Source organism: Nicotiana tabacum, chromosome 5 (assembly GCF_000715075.1).
Source record: "Nicotiana tabacum cultivar K326 chromosome 5, ASM71507v2, whole genome shotgun sequence".
In the NCBI taxonomy this organism is placed as follows: domain Eukaryota; kingdom Viridiplantae; phylum Streptophyta; class Magnoliopsida; order Solanales; family Solanaceae; genus Nicotiana; species Nicotiana tabacum.
This window is the reverse complement of record NC_134084.1, coordinates 33,664,526-33,688,367: the sequence shown is the minus strand read 5'-3', so window position 1 is coordinate 33,688,367 and position 23,842 is coordinate 33,664,526. Positions and strand designations below refer to the sequence as shown.

At 37.0% G+C, this 23,842-nt stretch overlaps 1 protein-coding gene across 3 annotated transcripts in view; it reads right to left on the bottom strand.

The window, feature by feature from the left end:
* Positions 1–23,842, bottom strand: part of LOC107801480 (guanine nucleotide exchange factor SPIKE 1) — a 62,175-nt gene that overhangs the window by 10,853 nt on the left and 27,480 nt on the right. For all 3 annotated transcript variants that reach the window (XM_075253448.1, XM_075253447.1, XM_075253449.1), the window contains exons 15-23: positions 23,413–23,574; positions 18,652–18,759; positions 18,410–18,447; positions 18,189–18,333; positions 14,183–14,309; positions 12,698–12,891; positions 8,802–8,932; positions 2,077–2,152; positions 1,821–1,931 (exon numbers count right to left, since the gene is read on the bottom strand). In XM_075253448.1, coding sequence (XP_075109549.1) covers positions 1,821–1,931; positions 2,077–2,152; positions 8,802–8,932; positions 12,698–12,891; positions 14,183–14,309; positions 18,189–18,333; positions 18,410–18,447; positions 18,652–18,759; positions 23,413–23,574 — 1,092 coding nt within the window. The remainder of the gene's footprint in view (positions 1–1,820; positions 1,932–2,076; positions 2,153–8,801; positions 8,933–12,697; positions 12,892–14,182; positions 14,310–18,188; positions 18,334–18,409; positions 18,448–18,651; positions 18,760–23,412; positions 23,575–23,842) is intronic.

The following is a 23,842-nucleotide window of genomic DNA, read 5'->3' as shown; positions in this document are numbered from 1 at the left end:
GCAGTTTATTTTTAGTTATAACTCTTTATTTTTTTGTTGTCCTATTATTTTTGTAAATTAACAACTTTGTTATTTGTTAAATTTCTTAGAGTCTAAAAAAACTCTAAATTGTGTAAATAGAATTTTTTTAAAGTTTAAATGAAAATGTAAAATTAGATATATAAATTGTTAATATTTTTAGTTAAAGCAATTGTTTTTTGTTAAAAATTTGAAGTTTTGCACTACTTTTTTGAAAAAAAGAAGAAGAATTCGGACCTCATATTTTTTAAATTATTCATTTCAAGGTAGCATTATGAACCCCAAAAAGAAGCCCCGGACAAATCCCGTTTTTTCGTACAACACCTATCAATGATTAAGGTTGTTTTTAGTTGAACCTGCTTGTATAAAATCCTGGGTCCGTCACTGAACGAGATAGGTAAATATAGACAATAGGTAACCAGAGGGGCTTTAGAAACCACTTATTATTAAGACCAACTTGTTGGCACCCAATGGTATGGCCTATCAATCAGTGAAAGCCGGAACAGTCATGGGAAACCAGGATTCAAGTTCCAATTGAGGCAAAAGAATACTAGGTGATATCTTCAATGTGTATAAGTTTTGGTGGATATAGTTATCCGATACCTAAGCTGCTAGGAGGCAGTAGGTACTCGATAAATTAGTTGAAGTGCCTGCATGTTGATCTAGACACTACTTTATCGTGTAGCTAGTCAAGTATTCTGTAAACCATATTGAATAGCTACTTAATCATAATAATATCATAAAATAAACAAAGAGTTGTGTTCTTTCAGTGACACAACTAACCCTTTCAAAAGTTCTTTAAAATAAGTTACTAATGAAAGGACACAACTATTTAGAGAAGACACAATATAAATCCATATTTTCAAAGTTTTATTTAATTACCATTATTAATAAATAAAAATTATATATTGTTAAAAGGATATTTTGGTTTTTTAACTTTTTAGTTTAGGACTTCCACTTTTATGATAGTGTAGATATAGATTTGTTTTCTTTGGATAGGCTAAGTGTAATTTTGATGAAATACCAGCAAAAAGGGACTGCTAGAGAAAGTTACAGCTAAAACAGTTGAGCCACTACAAGTTGTGTAATGAGCTAAGTCAATAATTCCTTTTGGGTAATTAAGAAAGTCAACAATTATATATCTATCATTTACATCTAAGGGAGCTATGTTGCACCAAATCCCGCACAAAGATATACAGTTGCACTTAATTTGAAGTACAAATCTTCTTTGTTCTTAAAACAACTATTGTTCCTTTCCTTCCAAATGCCCCACCAAATAGCAGCTGCTATGGTGCACCAGTAAGGATAAGTAATGTGTAGATCTTTTCTATGCCATTCTTGAAGAACAAAACACCCTTTTAATAATACTAGTCATGTGCTAAAGGCACTTCACCAAGAGCCTGACGCCATTATGTTTGTTTAGATTAGACTAACTTTAGGGTCTGGTCAATTAACTGATTTGACAACTAAAATGTGAGATGTTCTTCAAAACACCAAGCGTGCAACAACTTGAACATAAGCCCAAAATTTCTAGCAAGGACAACCAGAACACTAAAGTTCCCTTTTTCGCTTCATTACTATTTAGAGCTAGAGAGAAAACCGAAAGGCAGACATCCTTAATGTCAAGTGCATATTTAATCCCAGTAAATATGTTCTCAGAAACCTTGTAATGTACAGCACTCAAGAGGCTTTGCAAGAAATTTTCAAACATTATAAGGATTTTCGAACAAGACGCGCAAGAAACAACATTACCGATAAGGGAACACTAAAGCTCATAAGACATTTTAATTAGAATCACGCACCTGGCCAACAAGGGGAAAATATAATTGAGCAATATATAATTTATCCTCTTGCTTTTGGTAACGAATATCAAACTCGTGCTTACACATGAGGACCACCAGGATTCTTGCAGCCTTCAAATAAAGAAAGTGAAAGGTTTATGTATAGCTCGGAAGCCTGAACTAGGAAAGACGATAGCACTAAATTCCTCACAAAGAGCATAATACTAGATGGAGGAAATTTTTGACCAAGTATATGAGCATCCAGTTAAGTACTCACTTTTGCCCTCATCGATAAGTCATCATGATCCCATGTAAGGAAAATCTCTTGAATTAAGATAGACGAAAGATAATTCCTGTACATTAAAAATATAAACCCACAAATTAAAACTGGCGATCAGGTCAAGCAACTAATGAAAAATGGCCGAAATTAGAAACACAGTGAAACATGGCTAGCATCATCAACTGGCAACGCAAGCAAATCAAAATAAGAAGTTTAAACCAAGAAAATACATCGTTCCATGATAGGTTGTTGTTTTGGGGAAAAGAATAGCATGAAGCGTTGAAGAATACTTAAAATATGATGTTTAGAGAAACTTCTTTTGTCCATGAAAGTACTGTTCATATTTTAGGTAACATTTTTTTATTATCATGTAAAGCGACCATATGGAATAACATTATGGAGGAGCACAATGAAAGGGAAGATAATTTCAATAGAACTGTGAGATTTAATGTAGGAAATGGAGCTGAAAGGAAACTATTGGAAGTAGAAATTGTGCGTTGACGCCCGTCTATGTGGATGTTATCCAGCTATATTCAACGTCTCTAGACAGCCGATTGCAGTAGTTGTCGAGGTTGCAAAGAGTGGAAGGCATAATTTCAAGGGACTTGAGCTTCAATAAGAAACTTACAAGACTGCGAGATGGAAGAGCTCACCTTGTAGGAACTACTTTACAAGCACAAAACACCAATAATAGATAGAGATTGCTGGAAATGGGCAACATTTTCATGGAAAAGTTTTTCTGTAATTTGCGCAGGAAAAGGGAGAACTCTATGACAGGTACTTTCCACATTCCTCAATTTGGAGAGCGTCACAGGAATCCATTCTATCAGTAGAAAATTTGTGGAAAAACAAATTTAATTAGTATTAGCTGGTCTTTCACGTGCAAGAATGCAGGAGAGCATGTATCATTTACTGCGCTTGAATGGTAATACCAAGAACCATTAAGAAGCTGCTCTTCAAATGACAGTATAGAAGGAAAAGGAATAGAAGAAAAGCATGGGAGGTGTCTCCTCTAGAATTCATGTGGAAAATGCTGAAGGAGAGAAACAGAAGTGCACGGAAGGAGAAAAAAACACTTCTGTAGGTATTAGTGGAATTTGTATAGGTGCAAACATGACATTCCAATCTGTTTTGATGATTGGCTGCTATTTGCAACACAGTCATGTGTGCTTGCAGATTTTAATTATCTAGCTGTCTATGTACCTTGTATGCAAGATTCCTCTTCATATCAATAAAGATCTTACCTTTATCCCAATAAAGAAAAAGTATTAGATATCTAGACAATAATTAGAATTTAATTTGTTCAAATAGGGCCTGTTACAACTATGCAATCATTAGACGTCTTGCTATCAATATCATAAGCCTTTCGCATTAAGTACCTTTCTCAACAACCACAAACATTTATGAAATTAGCCCTTATTCAAGGCATTCCCCTGCTTTTGTTTTAATCTGAGGCTTCATTTAAAATAAAATCCATTCACTTGGACTTGCACAAACACATGCATCATTTTCCTTGTGATCAAAGACACAAAATGGTTCATCGTGAAACCTCTTTTTTAACCTAATCAAAAGCAGTTACGCTTTTTTCTAGTGACTTTCACTGTTTATGTCAGTGTCCTAAGTACTTTAATGTTGTTGTCAAGAGAGTCCTTGGTGGGTCATGGGTGCTTGAGAAGAAAGAACTCAATATCAAATACATAAATGGTGAAAATGATATTACGAGGGGAGTATCACAAGTCTGAGAACATCAGGGGAGATACAGGAAGATTCTTATACCTGTTGGCTTACAGAGATCTAGCTTTATTTAACCTATTTCAGACACGGATAAGTATGAGACATACAATTTTAAGTTGAAAGAATTCCTAATTTGCTAAAAGACAAATCATTAAATCCATATTAGAATGAAATAAGTCCAAACAGATGAAATGGATATAGAGAATACATATAGCCGGACCAACTAGCTTGGGATTGAGGAGTAGTTGTTAATTGATTAACTAATTGTCTTTTAGGACAGTTTGGTAGTCCAGTGATTCCGAGCCTAACCATACTATTTTCTTTTATTCCGATCATTTTGAAAATTTTCCGGCAGAAACGATGTTTCCTTCGCCTGTTTCGGCAAGATCCAGTTGATTTTTTTCTGTTATTACGTGATATTTTTGCTAGACCTTTCTTCAATCCAACAATGTCGTTGGGATTTGATGTATTTGGTTCTAAAAATACGGGTTCCGGAAATTCAAGATTCATGATTACTTCGGACACCTTAATGGGGAGTTCAAACTATTTAGCTTGGGCTTCCTGTATTGCATTGTGGTGCAAGGGCTCCGATGTACGGAATTTGATGCTCGTTTCTGCTAGTGTTGAAAAGCAACAAGAGCAACAACAGAAGATGCTCCTAGTTCTTACACTTGTTGGTAATGACCTTGATTCAATACACGACCAAATTTTGGCTAGTCCGATTGTCCCTACAGTTGACGAATTATTCTCTCGATTACTTAGCCTTGCTGCAGCACCCCGTCACCAGTGATCTCATCACAGACAAATGAATCCTCTGTTCTCGCATCCCAGACAGTGGAAAGTCAGGCACCTCCAAACTATGGAGAATAGAGGAGGAGGTTATTTTAGATCTCGACCCAAGTATTACAAGGACACACTCATGAGGTGCGCTACACTTTGCATGACCGACCATCTAAAAATGCTCAAGTTGCTCAAACCGAGACTGCAGGTAAACATGGGATGTCTTTATCTGCAGGGGAATATAATAAGTTCCTTCAGTATTGTGCTTATATTGAGCAAGTAAGTAGACACCTCTATAAACTATGTTGCTCAGATTGATACTTTTGTTGCTAGTAATTCCTTTGCTTGTGTTTCCTAGTATATTACTCTTGGATTGTGGGTCATGGACATATTTTTGTTAATAGGTCACTTTTGACATATATTGTCTATTTACCGTCTATTCCCAATGTTACTTTAGCCAATGGAGTCCAAACAAAAGCAAAAAGAGTTGGACAAGCTAATCCCCTATATGTTCTTTATGTCCTCGACTGTCCTTTTAATCTTGTATTTGTTAGTCATTTGACTCGTGCCCTCCATTGTGGTATATATTTTATTGATAATTTTTTTGTTATGGAGGACCACAATACGGGACAGACAGTTGCCACAGGGCGTGAATCACAAGGTCTTTACTACCTTAACTCCCTCAATCCCTCCATAACATGTTTAGTTACAGATCTTCCAGAGCTAATTCACAGACTTTTAGGCATCCGAGTTTATCCAAGCTTCAGAAGATGGTGTTTTTCTAGTTTGACTATATTAGATTGTGAGTCGTGTCAGCTTGGAAAACATACTCGAGCCGCATTTTCACGTTGCGCTGAGAGTCGTGCAAAGTCTGTTTTTTCTTTTGTTCATTCTGACATATGAGGTCTTAGTAAAGTAAGTTCAACCTTAGGATTTGTTATTTTGTTAGTTTCATTGATGATTACTCAAGATGTACTTGGATTTTCCTAATGAAAGATCATTCTGAGTTGGTTTCTATATTCCCGATTTTTTGTTATGAAATAAAAAACCACTTTGGCATTTCTATTCGCATCTTTCGTAGTGATAATGCCTTAGAATACTTATCATCTCAGTTTCAGCAGTTTATGACTTCTTGGTAATTATTTATCAAACATCTTGTCCCTATACCCCTCAGTAGAATTGGGTAGCAAAGAAAAAGAATAGGCACCTCATTGAGACTGCTCACACACTTTTCATTGTGTCCTATATTCCGCTACGTTTTTTGGGCGACGTAGTTCTCACGGCTTGTTATTTGATTAATCATATGCCTTCATCTTTCATCCAGAGTCAGATTCTGCATTCAGTATTATTTACTCAGTTACCCTTATACTCTATTCCTCGTGTTTTTGAGAGCATATGCTTTGTTCATAGCTTTGGCAAAAGATAAGCTAGCTCCTTGTGTTCTTAAGTGTGTCTTCCTTGGTTATTCTCGAGTTCAAAAGGGATATCGTTGCTACTCACTTGATCTTCGTAGGTACCTTATGTTAGTTGATATCATATTTTTTTTAGTCTCGACCTTACTTTACCTTTTCTGCTCACCTTGATACAACTGAGGTCTTACCTACACCAACTCTAGAAGAGTTTACGATAGCTCCTCCAACATCCTCACTCACAGATGTCTTACATATATATTAATCGTAGAGGAATCTAGTGTTGCTCTCCTAGATCCCAGCCACAAGAACACCACTCTTGACTTATCGTCGTCGCCCATGTCTAGAATCAGGCCCAATTGATTCACGTCATGCACCTGACCTTGCTCCTACTGCAGACTTGTCTCCTCCTAGTCCACCGATTGCACTTAGAAAAGGTATACAGTCCATACTTAATCCTAATCAACATTATATCTGTTTAAGTTAGCATCATCTGTCATCACCCCATTATGTTGTTATATCTTATTTGTCCTTTGTTTCAATCCCTAAATCTACTGGTGAAGCATTGTCCCATGCAGGATGGCAACAGACTATGATTGACGAGATGTTTGCTTTACATGCGAGTGGTACTTGGAAACTTGTTCGTCTTCAATCTACTGTTGGTTGTCATTGGGTTTATGTAGTCAAAGTTGATCCAGATGGCAAGATTGATAGGCTTAAGGTTTGCCTTGTTGCCAAAGGGTATACTCAGATATTTGGGCTTGATTATAGTAATATTCTCTCCCGTGGGTAAAATAGCACCAGTCCGTCTCGTTCTATCCATGGTTGTTGCTCGCCATTTGCTTCTTTATCAGTTGGACCTTAAGAATGCTTTTCTTCACGGTGATCTTGAGGATGAAATTTATATGGAGCAACCACCAGGTTTTGTTGCTCAGGGGGAGTCAAGAGGTCTTGTATGACGGTTGCCCTGATCACTCTATGGTCTAAAACAGTCACCTCGAGCCTGGTTCGGTAAGTTCAGTGTAGTTATTTAGGAGTTTGGCATGACTCAAAGTGAAGCTAATCACTCTGTGTTTTATTGGCATTCTGCTTCAAATCTCTGTATGTATTTGGTGGTTTATGTTGACGATATTATTATTACCGGCAATGATCAGGCAGGGGTAAGGTTTGCGTACACCCCAAACCCCACTTGTCGGATTAGATTGGGTATGTTATTTGTTTGTTTTGATCAGGTCCATCGGAAGGTATTACTAAGTTGAAGCAACATCTCTTTCAGCATACTAAGGATCTGGGGAAATTAAAGTATTATGTAGGTATTGGGGTCGCTTAGTCTAGGGGAGGTACTGTGATCTTATAAGGGAAGTATGTCTTAGACACTCTTGAGGAAACAGAAATAACAGGTTATAGACCCATTGACACTCCTATGGATCCGAACTCTAAACTTTTGCCATGACAGGGAGAGCCGCTTAGAGATGCTACCTCACAGTGATTACACCTGACATTTCCTTTCTTGTGAGTGTTGTGAGTCAGTTTATGGATTTTACGTGTGATAGTCATTGGGATGTAGTTATCTGCATTCTTCGGTTTATAAAATAAGCCCCAGGCAAAGGATAATTCCGAGGCCATGAGCAGATCGGTGGATACTCAGATGCTGATTGGGCAGGATCACCTTCCGATAGCCGTTCTACGTCTGCATATTGTGTTTTAGTAGGAGGAAATTCGGTGTCTTGGAATAGCAAGAAACATAATGTATTTGCTAGATCTAGTGCCAAAGCAGAATATCGAGCATTGGCTATAGCAACATGTGAGCTAGTTTGGATCAAACAGTTGCTCAAGGAGTTGAAATTTGGTGAAATCAGCCAGATGGAACTTGTGTATGATAATCAAGCTGCCCTTCATATTGCATCAAATCCAATGTTTCATGAGAGAATGAAATCCATTGAGATGACCGTCACTTCGTTAGAGAAAAGATACTCTTAGGAGATATTACTATAAAGTTTGTGAAGTCAAATGATCAGGTTGTAGATATTTTCATCAAGTCCCTCACTAGTGTCCTCGTATTAGTTACGTATATAACAAGCTCGGTTCATATGATTTGTATGCACCGGCTTGAGGGAAAGTGTTAGATAATTATGTAAATAAGTATAGCCCCACATGAAATAGGAGTAGAGTATGTATTGTGTATAGTTACAATTTTCCCATTATTCCTCACAGCGCTTATAAGTTTTATTATGAGGAATTGAAATGCAGATTCACATATTCAAGGCCTACTCTTTGCAGATTTTTCCTTTCTGCTTCTCTAGTGGTAAAACAAGAGCTTTATTAACCAGCAGTCTTCCTCATGTGACAGGTTACTGCTAGTATAGACAAGGCTGTTTATATCTAGAACATCTTAAGCAATTTTCAGTCCTTGTTATGTCCTTTAGTAGCCTTTCTGTACAAGGCAGGCACCCCATCAATATATATATTTAAAATTTTCCCATCCAGATAACTTTTACGAGGGATCATTCATGCTCCAATTCATTCAAAAAGTCTTTGAATTTCCCAGTTATTGACCTACTTGGTCATCATGTTTTTTAAATCATGTTGTTGTTGGTTTCCTTATTTAAAGTATATTTGAATTCGAAGTTCTTTGTGTTTTCAAATATATAATAAACTTAGATATTTTACTTTTCAAAAACCGAACATTAGCCATTTTAACTTTGGAGAATAGATGTCTTATAAAACAGGGTAGTGCTATAGCAATATAAACAAGGTATTTGAACAAAAGAAGATGGCAAAAAATATTTGAACATTTACCTATCAGAAGGATCTCGTCCGGGCATTTCAACAAAAAGATCGTGATCGCATATAATTTGTAGAAAAGTAAGCTTGCAGTCATGCAGCACCGTCTGACACACTCCAGAGAATTTATCGAGGTACAAGGATACCTGTATACGACAGCAATAATGGGGAAGCTATATATTTATTAGACTGTGGGAAGAATAATTAATAGAACAATTTAAAGTAACATAACATAGCATAATGATATAAAGAAAACTCTACTTGGTGCTGAATAAACCAACAGGGCTGAAGAAAATCTATGTTTCCTTGTAAATTAAATACGACCAACACAATAACATCTTTCTGTAAATAATGTCATTTAAGCATACATAATCAACTTTCTGTTTTTATTTAATCATGCTAAGAAATTCAGTTTCTTTTGGTATTTTCTTCTAATGTTAAAGGAATAGTATACCAAACAGTGAAAACTAGATCGAGGACTTCTAATCTGACCTTATTTTATCAGACAGCTACAAGATAGAATTAAAATCTGAAATCAAAGTAACTGAAGCATAACTTTTAGGGGGGCATGAAGCTTTAGCAGATGCAACATGTTTAGTAATTATCATAGAGAGATTATTTCCTTGCAGGAGAGAAGCTTGTTTAGTTAATTGAGAAAAAAGGAAGATTCCACTAATTGCTATGGTGGTGAAAAGAAATAGGAACTTTGTTAGTAATAAAAAGGTGGTTAGTGCAAATTAGGTGTGAATTAGTGTTCTGACTCAACTCTTGGAGAACAAATTTCTGAGCCAACCAAGGAAACTTTTACTGGTTGGTATGTGCTGGTGAGAAAAGAAAAAAAAGAAGAAATCATATAAGGCGTTGGCAGTATAAAAGTTTATAACATAAATTCGTTGTAGATATGAACTGTTCCAAATCGGGCCCAAATGTATTTTGAGGGTTCACATAGCCAACCCAACTAGTTTGCGATTGAGGCTGTTATTGTTGTTTTATATGTAGATCAGTGATTAAAAACGCGCTCGCTTCATCACTTTAAGCGAGAAGCGAAGCGAGGCGGGCAGGTCAGCGCTTCAGGTCTGTGAAGCGACTCTAGTACGAAAAAGCGACCGCTTTTCCGTAAAAAGCGAAAGAAGCGACCGCTTCTTTGTTTAAATTAACCCAAGCCCTATTGTAAACCATAAACACTATCTGGAGTTCAGAAACAGCAGCGAGGCTAGGTTTTTCTTCAACAAGAGCAGCGATTTCTTCTTCTCTTCTTCATCAACTTCAGATTTCTAAAATTATCTCAAGTTCCAAGGATTGTTCTTCTTCTTATTCAACAACACAGGTATGTTCTGCTTCTTCTACTTTTGATTTTCAGTTTTCTTTTTCTTTTTCTTTCTAAACGTCAAAAAACCGTCAAAATGCTGGCGAATTTTTTTATTTTTACCTTCGGTTCTTTCGCAGAAAATTTCTGCCCAATTTTTTCAGTTTCTGCCCCCAATTTCTGCCCAATTTAATAATGGCAGTGGAATAGAAGAATTTGACAATCTTGTAGAAGAATAGGATGCTCATTTTGTGCTTTAATTGATGCTACTCTTTAGTTTTTTAATTGAAGTATTGAACATTTGCTTACAATTACATGTGTTGTCTATGCAGTATTTTTTTAAATTTTTTTTTTTAAATTCCGCTTCACTTAAAAAAGGCGAGCGCTTCGCTTCTCGCTTCTCGTGAAATGGGGGTTGTCGCTTTTCCTCGCTTCACGCTCTTCACAATCTTCACAACACTGATGTAGAATGTAGTGTTCTGGATCTAGTGTCAGAGTGCTTAGGAAAGATATGTCGTAGATGAGCAAAAACAGATTAGTATATGAATATAGGATAATACCTACAATATTATTACAATTAGAACAAACCTAGAATACCTTTTTTTTTACGGAAAGAAATGTATAAAAAAAATAGGTATGGTAGATTTGTTCTAATTGTAATAATATATTGTGTGTGTGAGAGAGAGAGAGAGGCAGTCATCACACTTGAGATTAGCCCCAACCCTAGCTGGTTGGATGTGGCCAAAAGGATCTTAATTTAGTTGAGCAAGGCTCTAGTAACAGCAAATTTTTTACCTTTGTGCCAATGATTAGGAGATAAATAAAAAGGTTGTTAGTGCAAATTAGGTGTGAATTAGTGTCTGACTCAACTCTTGGAGAACAAATTTCTGAGCCAACCAAGGAAACTTTTACTGGTTGGTATGTGCTGGTGAGAAAAGAAAAAAAAAAGAAATCATGTAAGGCGTTAGCAGTATAAAAGTTTATAACATAAATTCGGTGTAGATATGAACTGTTCCAAATCGGGCCCAAATGTATTTTGAGGGTTCACATAGCCAACCCAACTAGTTTGCGATTGAGGCTGTTATTGTTGTTTTATATGTAGATCAGTGATTAAAAAAGCGCTCGCTTCATCGCTTTAAGCGAGAAGCGAAGCGAGGCGGGCAGGTTAGCGCTTCAGGTATGTGAAGCGACTCCGGTACGAAAAAGCGACCGCTTCTCCGTAAAAAGCGAGAAGCGAAAGAAGCAACCGCTTCTTTGTTTAAATTAACCCAAGCCCTATTGTAAACCATAAACACTATCTGGAGTCCAGAAACAGCAGCGAGACTAGGTTTTTCTTCAACAAGAGCAGCGATTTCTTCTTCTCTTCTTCATCAACTTCAGATTTCTAAAATTATCTCAAGTTCCAAGGATTGTTCCTCTTCTCATTCAACAACACAGGTATGTTCTGCTTCTTCTACTTTTGATTTTCAGTCTTCTTCTTCTTTTTCTTTCTAAACGTCCAAAAAGCGTCGAAATGCTGGCGAAATTTTTTTTTTACCTTCGGTTCTTTCTCAGAAAATTTCTGCCCAATTTTTTCAGTTTCTGCCCCCAATTTCTGCCCAATTTAATAATGGCAGTGGAATAGAAGAATTTGACAATCTTGTAGAAGAATAGGATGCTCATTTTGTGCTTTAATTGATGCTACTCTTTAGTTTTTTAATTGAAGTATTGAACATTTGCTTACAATTATATGTGTTGTCTATGCAGTATTTATTTTAATTTTTTTTTTTTAAATTCCGCTTCACTTAAAAAAGGCGAGCGTTTCGCTTCTCACTTCTCGTGAAATGGGGGTTGTCGCTTTTCCTCGCTTCACGCTCTTCACAACACTGATGTAGAATGTAGTGTTCTGGATCTAGCGTCAGAGTGCTTAGGAAAGATATGTCGTAGATGAGCAAAAACAGATTAGTATGTGAATATAGGATAATACCGACAATATTATTACAATTAGAACAAACCTACAATACCTTTTCTTTTACGAAAGAAATGTATATAAAAATAGGTATGGTAGATTTGTTCTAATTGTAATAATATTATTTTTTTTTGTGTGTGTGTGTGAGAGAGAGAGAGAGGCAGTAATCACACTTGAGATTAGCCCCAACCCTAGCTGGTTGGATGTGGCCAAAAGGATCTTAATTTAGTTGAGCAAAGGCTCTAGTAACAGCAAATTTTCTACCTTTGTGCCAATGATTAGGAGATCAATAAATTCAGCAGCACTGAATAAACCGCCGGACGATGAAAGTAAATTATTGGAAGGATCAGAACATCTTGGGAAGCACAATTATGGCGGAAGAAGATTCTCTGAAGTAGGGGAGAAACTATATTAGCAGATGACTGCTGGGTAGATTTGGAGATAGCACTCCAGAGCTCCCAGACTTCTTAACTATTCAAATATTGGGCTAAACACCTCTAGGAAAACTCCAATAGGAACTGAAGCACCGGAATATGTCACAACCATCAACTGGAGAAGAGAGGAAATATAGGCTGAGTGATGAAGAACAAGAATAACAGTTCTAGGCGTGAATACTAAATTAGAATGAAGAGCAAAAGTCGAGTTTGAAAAGCTTACCAGTTCAAAAACCTGTCGAGGCTCGATGATGGATAAAAGATCATAACAAAAGAAAGCCAAACTACTGTTTAAATGCTTGGCCAAGCTTAGACCTTTCTTGCAGCGTTCATGAACTTCTGTTAGAAGGCAATCATACAATTGAACAACACATCTAAAAACACCTTCTTTCAACTGCATTGGCGGGACATCTTCACCTGTGCTCAAAAGGACGAAAATGAAGCTTATCAATATAAAGCCCCAATTTGGTGAATTTCCAAACACAACTATTCAGCAGCCAACAATCTAATTTTTAAACGAATGACAATGCATCCAAACCAATTCAATAACGAGTAGTCTAAGACTCCAAAACCTAACTTCTGAATGAGCATTATTCTAAAGGAAGCCATGGTTATTAGCTCAAAACAATGCTAAGAAACCACGAAGCAAACACAGGCTCACCATTCATGATGGATATAAATGGATTCGACAACCTGAATACATCCATAAATGAGAATGAGATTGTTGGGTAGTAAAGCAAAACCATTGCACATTGATTAGACTATTATGCAGAAGAGACACATGAAAAAAGGTTTGACCAAAGCTACCAACTTACATATTAAACAATTTTATTTCTTATCTAGCATCTACCCATATATATATATATTATGTAATTGTGGTCTACAGAGAGTGATTGCTACGGGGCCAGAGAGTGTAAATAGCAAGATTGAAGAGAGTGAGAAAAGTGCGTTCACTTTTGACACTAAAATCCAAAATCAAATGACTTTGACAAAGCATATAAAGCCAAAGGCATGTCTTGCACTCAAAGGAAAGCAACATATTCTTCTCTGTCTTCAGCCTTTGAAGTCTTATGTATCGGTTTATCACGACTTATAAATTTTTGAGTAGATCGGCTTGCTGGAACTTTTTTAACTGTTTCTCTTTGTTGTAAGATTCTTTTATATATTAGTCTTTTCCAGGTTAATTAGGAGTTCTCTTTCTATCTTTCTCCCTCAGTGCGTTGCGCAACGACAAATGCCTTGAATACCTTAATCGAGTTTTCTGATCACTAGCTAATACAACACTGAGATATTCCATCCAAACGACTTTGAAGTTCGTGCTTCTGTGCAATCCGCACAATCCAGGATGTATCATTAGGATTATCCAGTCAAATAACATGATATAACAGTTTCAGATGATCGTCTAACACCTACCAGAGCTGTGGTTTAGGGCTGAAGGAAATCTGGTCGAAAGACCATCCAATAAAGAACACTAATGGAATTGGGAAATTACAACTGTTTCTTTTTCCTGATCACATGCAAAAGATCAGTTTTCTTCTATTACTCTGTATTGTAAGATGACCAGGTAGAAGGAAAACAATGAGTACAACCTTTGTAAAGACCTTATTTGAATGCACTTTTCAGAGAAGAGGATTCAAAGCAAAGCATGATTACAAAGCATAAGATTATAACAATAATGACAAATCGAAGCAAGCCCAACTGCAATTACCCGATGGAAGATTGTGATAGAAGGATCGAGCCTGCTCCAGTGCCATTGACTTGACAATCAGCTCAAGAAAAAACCAAGCCATTGCCAGGACATCATCATAGACTGGCCCAACGCGGTACCCTTTTGCCTATAACAGAAACCAAAGTAGTTAAAACATAAGAAGAAAAAAACAACTGAATGGTTCCTTAGTTTCTGAACCAACAGATGTCATATACATAGAGTCCTTTTCTGTGATACTAAAATATTTATTGTGCAGTAAACTAGAGCTGACAATGACAGTGCAGAAGTCAACATGATAAACTTGGATCCAAAGCTCACCTACTAAATGAAATTCCAGTCTTAATGATGCAGGAGAATATATTTTTTTTCATAAAGTAATAAATTTCATTAAAACAAAAGGAAAAGGGTGCCATATACAAGAAGTATACGAAAAAGATAGAAAACCTTACAAAATGATGCAGGAGAATCTTATAGAGAACTTTCTGATTTGGCAGTCCCCTGCTAAGTGCTAAAGCCCTATATGTTTTCTGTGTTTTCTCTGATGAGTCAGTTTTATGTAGAACTGCCCAGCCTTATCTTTGCTCCCAGTTGATATGTATGAACCATGTAACTTTACTAGGTCTACACTAGGGTTAAGTATCACTTATACATAGGTTGTCATGGGGTTGTGATGGCAGCAACTTCTTTCTGGTATACTGGATGAGGAGTTCCATACCTTCTTAACCTTCTGAACCTAGAAACAATATACTTTTTAGTTTCTCCAGTTCCGTTTGGAAGTTGCTATTACGTTTCAGATTCTGCACTTAATCTCTATATTTCAGTTGCTATTAAAGCAGATTTTCGAACCTTGAAATCCAGCCACTCCATTCAAGCACATTATAAATAGATATTTGAAACTTATGTGGCTAACAAGCATGCCATTTTACCTCAAATGCCATCCTTTTTTTTTTGGAGAAGGTAACATATTTGTATATTAGTATATAGACTTCACTAAAATTGTGAAATCACCCTGCCTTCTTGCTAGTTGTAAGAGTCTCCATTTAACCAAATGGATTTTCTTCTTCTCATTATTGCCTTCCCATCAGAAATTCCTTCTTAATGCATCAATTCTCTTCACTACATCCGTAGGAATTGGGAATAGAGACATCATATAAGTAGGCATGGCATCAAGTACAGAGTTGATCAGAATTAGTCTACCTCCCATAGATAGATATTGATTTTTCCAATTTGCTAGCTTCTTTTCACACTTCTCCAGCACACCATTCCAAATTCCTTTTGACTTGTTCTTGGCTCCCAATGGCATCCCCAAATATACACTAGGCAGTTCACCTACTTTCCCACCAAGAATATCAACAAGATTTTGTATCTCCATTACCTCATTGACTAGATAGATGAAACTTTTGTGCCAGTTTATGTGTAGTCCAGATGTGACTTCAAAAAGAATGAAAACCACCCTTAATACTTTCAATTGTTCTCTATCAGCTTCACAAAACACAAGAGTGTCATCAGCATGAAGGTGGGAAATCGTCATATTGCTATCAGCCCTGCAATTCACCTTGAAGCCCCTTATCCAATTGTTTGCTTGAGCTCTTTTCAACATATTATTCAATCCCTTCATAGCAATAATGAATAGGAAAGGAGAAAGGGGATCCCCTGTCTCAAACCTCTCTGAGAAGGGAAAAAACTAGTTGGTGCACCATTTATGAGGCTGAAGTCTCACAGTAATGATGCAGAATTTTATCCAGTTAATCCACCTTCCACCAAAGCCCATTTGCCTGAGAGTTTCTAATAGAAAACTCCAGTTCAGATGGTCATATGTTTTCTCTATGTCCAGCTTACATAGTATCCCAGGTTCCTTGCTTATTTTCCTTGTATCAATGCATTCATTGGCAATTAAGATGGCATCTATTATCTGTCTTATGAATGTCATCTGTTGAGTATCCACCAATTTGTTAACCACCTTCTTGAGTCTTTCCGTCAATAATTTGGATATAATTTTGTATATGCTGCCTATCAAACTGATAGGCCTGAAATCTCTTAATTCTTTGCCCCCCCCCCCCCCACCTTCTTAGGAATCAATGCCACAAAAGTAGCATTAAAGCACTTTTCAAATATTCCCTGGTCATAAAAGTTCTGGACAACAGCTACCACTTCCCTGTTTACCACTTCCCAGCAATTAATGAAAAAGGCCATTGAGAATCCATTTGGGCCAGGTGCTTTATCTCCAGCACATGCCTTTACACTATCCCATATCTCATGTACTCCAAAAGGACTCTGAAGCATTAAGTTGTCTTCTGGTGTAATCATGTGACTGTTTCTGATAGCACCTAGTGACCTCCACCCATCTTCTTCTGTGCAGAGGTTTTGGTAATATTTGATAACCTCTCTCTTGATATCTTCAAGATTCTGCGAAGATTACCCTTCTACTATCAACTGATCAATATTATTGCATCTCCTGTGAGCATTAGCTGTTCTATGGAAGAATTTAGTGTTCCTATCTCCCTCTTTCAACCAAAGGGCCCTAGATCTCTGCTTCCACGCCACTTCTTCATGGTTTGCAATCTCCTTAAATTCCATAGACAAGACAGTTTTTGTATATATTTCCTCGTCAGCCAGGCTCCTTTGATCATGTATTTCTTCCAGTTCTACAAGTTGGTTGAGAATACTTGCTTTCTGCAATGTTAAATTACCTTGGATACTTTTGCTCCATTCTTTAAGCTTTACCTTCAGAGCTTTAAGTTTAAAAGCTAGAATGAAATCAGGCCTTCCTTCACAAGCAAAAGAGTTCCACCATTCTTGTATTCTAACTTTGAAGCCTTCAGTCTGTAGCCACCAATTCTCAAACTTAAAGTAGGATTTGACTGGATCCCACATTGAAGCATCAGTGGGGAATGATATGAAGTAACTCTGTGAAGCACTGATTGTTTTATGTTTCTAAAATCTTCATTCCAGTCAGCAGAAATCAAGAACCTAGCCAATCTAGCTGCTATTTCATGCCTTTCATCTTTTCTCCATGTATAATCACCTTCTGATAGTTGGATGTCTACCAGTTCCATGTCTTCAATAAATTTAGAGAACTCATTCACACCTCTTGTGATTCTGATGCAATTGCAATTCTTCTTCTCTGATGGGAACCTCCCAGTATTGAAGTCCCCACATACCACCCAAGGCCCACTAAAGAGACCTCTAGCGCCTGCCAGCTCCCACCAAACTTCCTCCCTTTCTCTCATGTCATTAGGAGCATACACAATTGAAAGATGCCATGAGTATTCCTGAGTCTTACCAGAAAATTTACAACTAATTGTATGTGTTCCCAAGCAACAAACTTCCCCCTTCCAGATTCTACCATCCCACATAACTACAATACCTCCTCTAGTTCCACTAGCTTCTAGTTGTGCAAATTTCACCCACCTATTACCCCATAATTCTTTTACTATCTCCCCGATATCCCCTTCTATTATAGATTCTTGGAAACAAAAAATCTCTGCGTATCAGACCTTTAATCAGCCTCCTTTTTCTAACTCTATTGAGTCCCCTAACATTCCATGATAGAATGTTCACTATCATTGGTCATGACTAATGATGCACCCCCCCCCCCTCTGGTTTCATTACTCTTGAAAAGCAATGATAGATACAGCACAATTGAATGATTGGATACAGTATACTGACAGACAGGAGAAAACAAAGGAATGGAGAGGCCACATTGTTAACTGTCTGCTGTTAAAAGGGTGGAGAAAGTTTCATTCCTCAATCTCTCGTCATCCATGACAGTTGTTCTCTTTATACTTGAAGGTCCATTATTTTAGATTTGACCTTTTGCATTGTATTATTTGATCTAAGTACCAGAATTGATAACATTCAGCAACATGTATATCTCGCATCAGATTATGAGAAATTCTTCTAAGCTTCTAAGCCTTTCATTGCCAAGAGTTCTTGCGAGTAAACGCCCAAGTTTAATATAAAGCCAAATACTTCACTGAAGAAAAGTGGAGGTCACTAGTTTTACCTTACTGCGAGCCAAACTTCCCCACACTGTGGACAAACCAGGATAGACTGGTGGCTGACGACCCCCAAAATCATCAAAAGCATAATCAACAAAGTTTACTAGGAAAGCATTTCTCTCAGCTTCATCAACAGACTCCTGCTGCACCCTATGGGGTAGAGATTTAATGTTAATAATAAAGGATAACCATGTTAACTGAAGCATAAAGGAAATATATACTGTACCTTGTTAAAATGTTAACCATTGCTCTAAATGCAGCAACCTGAAAGTGGAAAATGAAAAAGAGAAAACACAGTATTTACCATTTAGAATTATGATGCAGAGCCCACAGCAGACAACAACCACGAAGGGAAAAAAGAGGTATATAGTTATATAAGCAAGTGAAATAAAAAAGACATTGTTATGTAAGCAAGTGAAATAAAAAAGACAGCTATCATTAAAAGCACCAGCAATGTTTGTCTCAGACCTGAAGAGTTTCTCCCCCGTTGCCAATAAGATGGAGAAGCATGTTTAAGATCGGATAAAGAAATTGAAGCAAAGCAGTGGAATCAACATTCTTCAGGCTATTAATTGCCTGCAAAAATTGGACAAGTTTAAGTACCAGTTCATCACACTGCATCGGTTGAAAAGCAACATGTTCAGTACTTCTACTATTTTTTAGAGGCTACCAAGCAGAACATCATCAGAGAGGTTAGAAAATAAGGCTTTTCACCATAAATACACAATTTGATGTCATGACAGTTTAGCAAGAGAGAACTTTTATTTTGAATTGGTAATTAACAACTAACAAGAGCACTCCTTATGCAAGAGTTTCGAGTTACATGAAACAAGCAAAGTTCCCCAATTCTTGAAATTCTTAATTATTATAACATAACCTTTAGAATATTATATTCTTTGTTATTCTCTTGACTTTCAACAATGACATAACCATCATGAATATCCTATCTCTTAATTTTAACATACCCCCACAAACAAAAGCTGGTGAAACAGCTTGAATTTGTAAATTAAAACTTGAATGTGCGGCCGGAAATAAAATTGATTTAGTACTGATGTGAGACCAAACTGACTTGGCATTGCCAGGCGATTGACTTGGCCATGATGCCACTGTTAATCAATTAGACATGGTTAGATTGAAGACATGTATGCTACCAGTTTAAGTTGCCAATTTGACCAAATTGCTGGCAATCCATGGTGCTAACCAGACGAAGATCTGAGGATGAGACAGTTGACCAGACAAACCAACTGACATAAACTGCTAATTTGATATGTGATCTGACAAACATTGATGACTACTCAGATTTTAAGTAGTACTTGACAGGTCAGCTGACTTGGACTAATGTTGACCCAAGATAATCTAAATTGCGTGTTGAAATGAAGGACAAGGTTTTCACCATTGTTGTTGTCTTGAAGAAATGAATCAAAATCGAGTTGAATGAGGAAAACACCAAGTACAAGCACAGAAAAGTCATGAGGTGAAGCAAGAATGGTCATGGGCAATAGATAAGAATGGTAAAATAATAAAATAAATCAGCAAAGCTAAGTGGAAGCTACTTAGGCTCCATTTGTTTTCACTTAATGGAGGTTTGAATCTGAATAACTCAAATCTCCGACCATTAAGCACGTTTGTATTTTTTTCTTTTACAACTACTTGTATGCTCTGAATAGGTCTGATTCATTATGATCTTGTACAAATTTTTAAAATCATTAAGATGCTATCATTTGACAACACTGGAGAATGTGACTTTTTACAACTACTCTATCCACTAACCACCTCCACCCCAACCACCACCGCATAATCACCACTACCAACCATCAGCAACCCTATTGACAACCACCGCGATCAACTACTCCCACCGCACATTTGTACTTGCATCATTAAATTAAGCTAAAAAGGGACATGCACACTCCCCTAACCTATATATTTGGCAACACTAAATTATTTCCGACTATGCAAAGGACTCCTTACAAAATGATAAAAGCAAAATTGGTCAAACAAACAACTACGCCTCAATTCCAAGCAAGCTGGGGCCGACTATATGAATCCTCACTTTATCTTAGCTAATTGATATCACCTATATAGATCGTTTTCTTTCATTGTATCCTTTTTCGTGACGTCTACAGTAATTTCAAGATATTATAGGTTTTTGAAGATAATTTCCTTCCATTTAATGTTAGGTCTATCTAGCCTTTTTTAACACCTCCACTCACCATGATTTCACCCACCTACTAGACCGACACATCTAAAAGGTCGATATAGGACATCACCAAACCAACTCAAGTGACTTCCTCTCATTCAATATTTTGTGTGTGCTGCTTGCACCTCCTGCTGAACATGATCATTTTTAATCGGCAAAATACATAAGTTGCCGCCTGACTTATGGCCCAAATCCCTGTTATACACTTTCTAGGAACGAATATTACTTTACACACCCAACCTTTCCAAAGTGTATCTAAGACGCACCACTTTTTTCTTAACCAGTTTTTCAGAATATGTATAATATCACGCACCAATAAGGTCGTGACACATGTCCTAACTCAAGGAACAAAAAAATAAAAATACTAAATTTACACCACAATTGATATATTTAAAAAAAAAAAGAAAAAACGGGAAACAACCCCCCTCCCCCGTCTCTCATCTTCTTTAAACTCCCACACCAAGCCTCCTCTAAACTCCATGGAAATACCCACCAAGCCTCCTCTAAAATCCCACAGTCATGGAAATACCCACCAGAAAAAAAAAATCACATGAATCAAGTGTTGGCCATGGCAACCACCACTATCGCCATGGCCAATATTCACATAGATCTTTCACATGGTGCTTTAAGTGTTGCCATGGCAGCCATCACTATCACCATAATTTTTAGAGCAAAACCTACACTATAAACCCTTTCTTCACACCCATTCAAAAAAAATTAAATTTTTGAAGTCAAAGAAAAAATAAGCAGATCTAAAAACAAAATTATGAAAACAAATGGAGAAATCAGTCACTGATTTCATTAGCAGATCTAAAAATATTTAAACTTGAAGGAGATGACTAATTAATTTGAAACTTGGACCTAGCTCTAAAACTATTTTTGTGTTTCAGAGTTTAATTAATGGAGATGACAAAGTAGGTGTCCAGGGGTGTGTGGAAAAAAGACCAAATTATTTGGAGATGAAATAACTAAAAATAGAAAAGAAAAAAATAACAAAGGCTGGAGACATGTGGCATTTAGATAATGGTTTAGACCCGAAAGTTTTACATTCACTCGCCTCTTTTTTGTGTAAAACACGCGCGCGCCAGCTGCCAAAAGTGGTGTGTATTAGATACACTTTGGAAAGGTTGGGTGTGTAAAGTAATATTCGTTCCTAGAAAGTGTGTAACAGGGATTTGGACCATAGGTCAAGTGGCAACTTATGTATTTTGCCTTTTGAGTATGATAGCTAGCTGATATGATGCTTGGCTGCCTACGATATATTATGAGTGGCAGCCATGTTCGCCTATGTATGTTTTTTTTGTGGAGAATGGGATATATTAAACTTTTGAGGCCCAACATTTTCTCTCCTGCAACGTTGTTAGTCTTACAATATATAGAACTTGCATCTCCCTTTGATAGGTGTGTCCCTTTTATGACATAACACTCTGGTAGCCCTTCTCCGTTCCAACCATCTTATTGTGACTTTGTAACATCTTCATTTATCATACTATTCTCTTGGAACATCAAGCTTAAATATCAGAAATGGCATTTAGGCACCGCAATCACGTCTAATTCACCTCAATTTCCCTCTTCTTATTCGGACTCAACTTGTAGTGCATATATCTAGTCTTTACGCCAAATTACCCAAAAAACCTTACTCTCTAGAGTGCGTCTGCATCACTCAATCTTTTGGTTGACATCCTCACTAGTTTCGTCAATTAGCAAAATAACATTTGCAAAAGCATACATCATTGGACCTCATCATGTATAACGTTAGTTGGCCCTGGAGCGATTCAAAGGCACTAATGATGATCGAGAGGACAAGCAAACACGACGAGCGAGTCTCCATAGTCAAATCCTCATATGATGTTTTGATTCATACTGGCCAACAGGCTAATTTGTGGCCTTGGAAACACATATGGAAAGTCAAAATTCCATACAAGGTGGCTTGTTTTGTTTTGCTGGCAACAAAAGAAGCTTGTCTGAGCCAAGAAAATTTGAAGAGAAGGGGGATTCAGCTTTTGTTCAAGATGTTCTGGTGGGAAGGAGGCAGAAAGCAACAGCCAATTGGTTTTGCATTGTGAAATCACCGATCAATTTTGGCAGAATTTTCTAAACGTGAAAGGCATTAAATGGACAATGCCAACATTGACTAGAGAGCTATTGGCATGCTGGAACAGTTTGGCAGATGTGTCAGACAGAAGAATAGATGGAAAGTAATCCCTGCATGCATATGGTGGAGTATTTGGAAGGAAGAAGTTCAAAATATAGGGGATAGACATAGTTTTAAAAAGAAGATTAAGATGAATTGTTGTTACCTTTTTCGAAAAAAAGATTAAGATGAATTGTTTTCTTCTATTTCACTTTTGTTGCAAAGAGAAATTTACGGACGAATCAAAGTCTATTTTAGAGGTTTTAGAACCCTTGTAAGAAGAATTAATAATATACTTTTTTTGCTTTTTGAATTTTAGATATGGCACACAGCACCTTGTGCTGATGATATTTATAACATTTGTTACCTTTCTCATAAAAAAGAAGATAGGTTCCACACTATCTATTTCAGCATCTCCATTGATTTATAAGTTTCAGTGTTAAAGGTAAAATGGTGTGTTATAGCATAAACATAGAAGCCTGGCAAGCTGGCACTACGCTAGTGCCTGGATAATTCTAAAGTTCGAAAGTTCAGTCTTTTTTTTTTTGATGACCGAGAAATCCGTCTGGCCCCGATCCTTTGGACCAGTCGCAGCCTTCGAAACTCGGTGGATAATGGGCCCGCCCCTCTACCCTTCTCCACTTAAATACAAGGCTTTGCTTTGCATGGTGTGGGGGCTTGAACCTGTGACCTAAGACACAAATCCACCACCCTTTGCCACTTGAGCTAGGCCCTGGGGGCCGAAAGTTCAGTCTTTTTCAGTTAACTTTTCAAACAAATTAACAAACAAAAAAAAAGAAGGAAAACAACGTGCAAATATTTGCACAGTACCTTAAGAATGGGATAACTACCTCAGGTAAAAACATAGAATGGTCAATGACAGCATTAGTTTAGTTACCTCAAGAAGCTCAGATCCCCAAGGGGGGCTTGTCCGAAGAGTGTGCCTATCATACTCAAGGAAAAAATCCCTAATGCGTTCACTAACTGGGTACAATGATGAACATAGTCGTAAACGAAGCTTGAATATATTCTTGCCATCTTCCAAGTAATCCAGCCTCTCCTGCAAGAAAGAAAACATAAAGAAATTATGATATCATCAGAACAATCATATCTATTACCTGTCAAAAACAAAAACAAACAAAAAAATTAACCCAAAAAAAATAACAAACCAAAAGTGTGAAATCCCATTGGACTTGGACAAACGGCCAAGGTAGCATGAAAACTAATCAACAAATGGAAGCTGCCTTGGGACAAAATAATTATCTACGGCTGGCAGCAGAAAAAGAGTAGCAGTTCTGATATTATCTTTGCTGAAAAAAGCATGATTC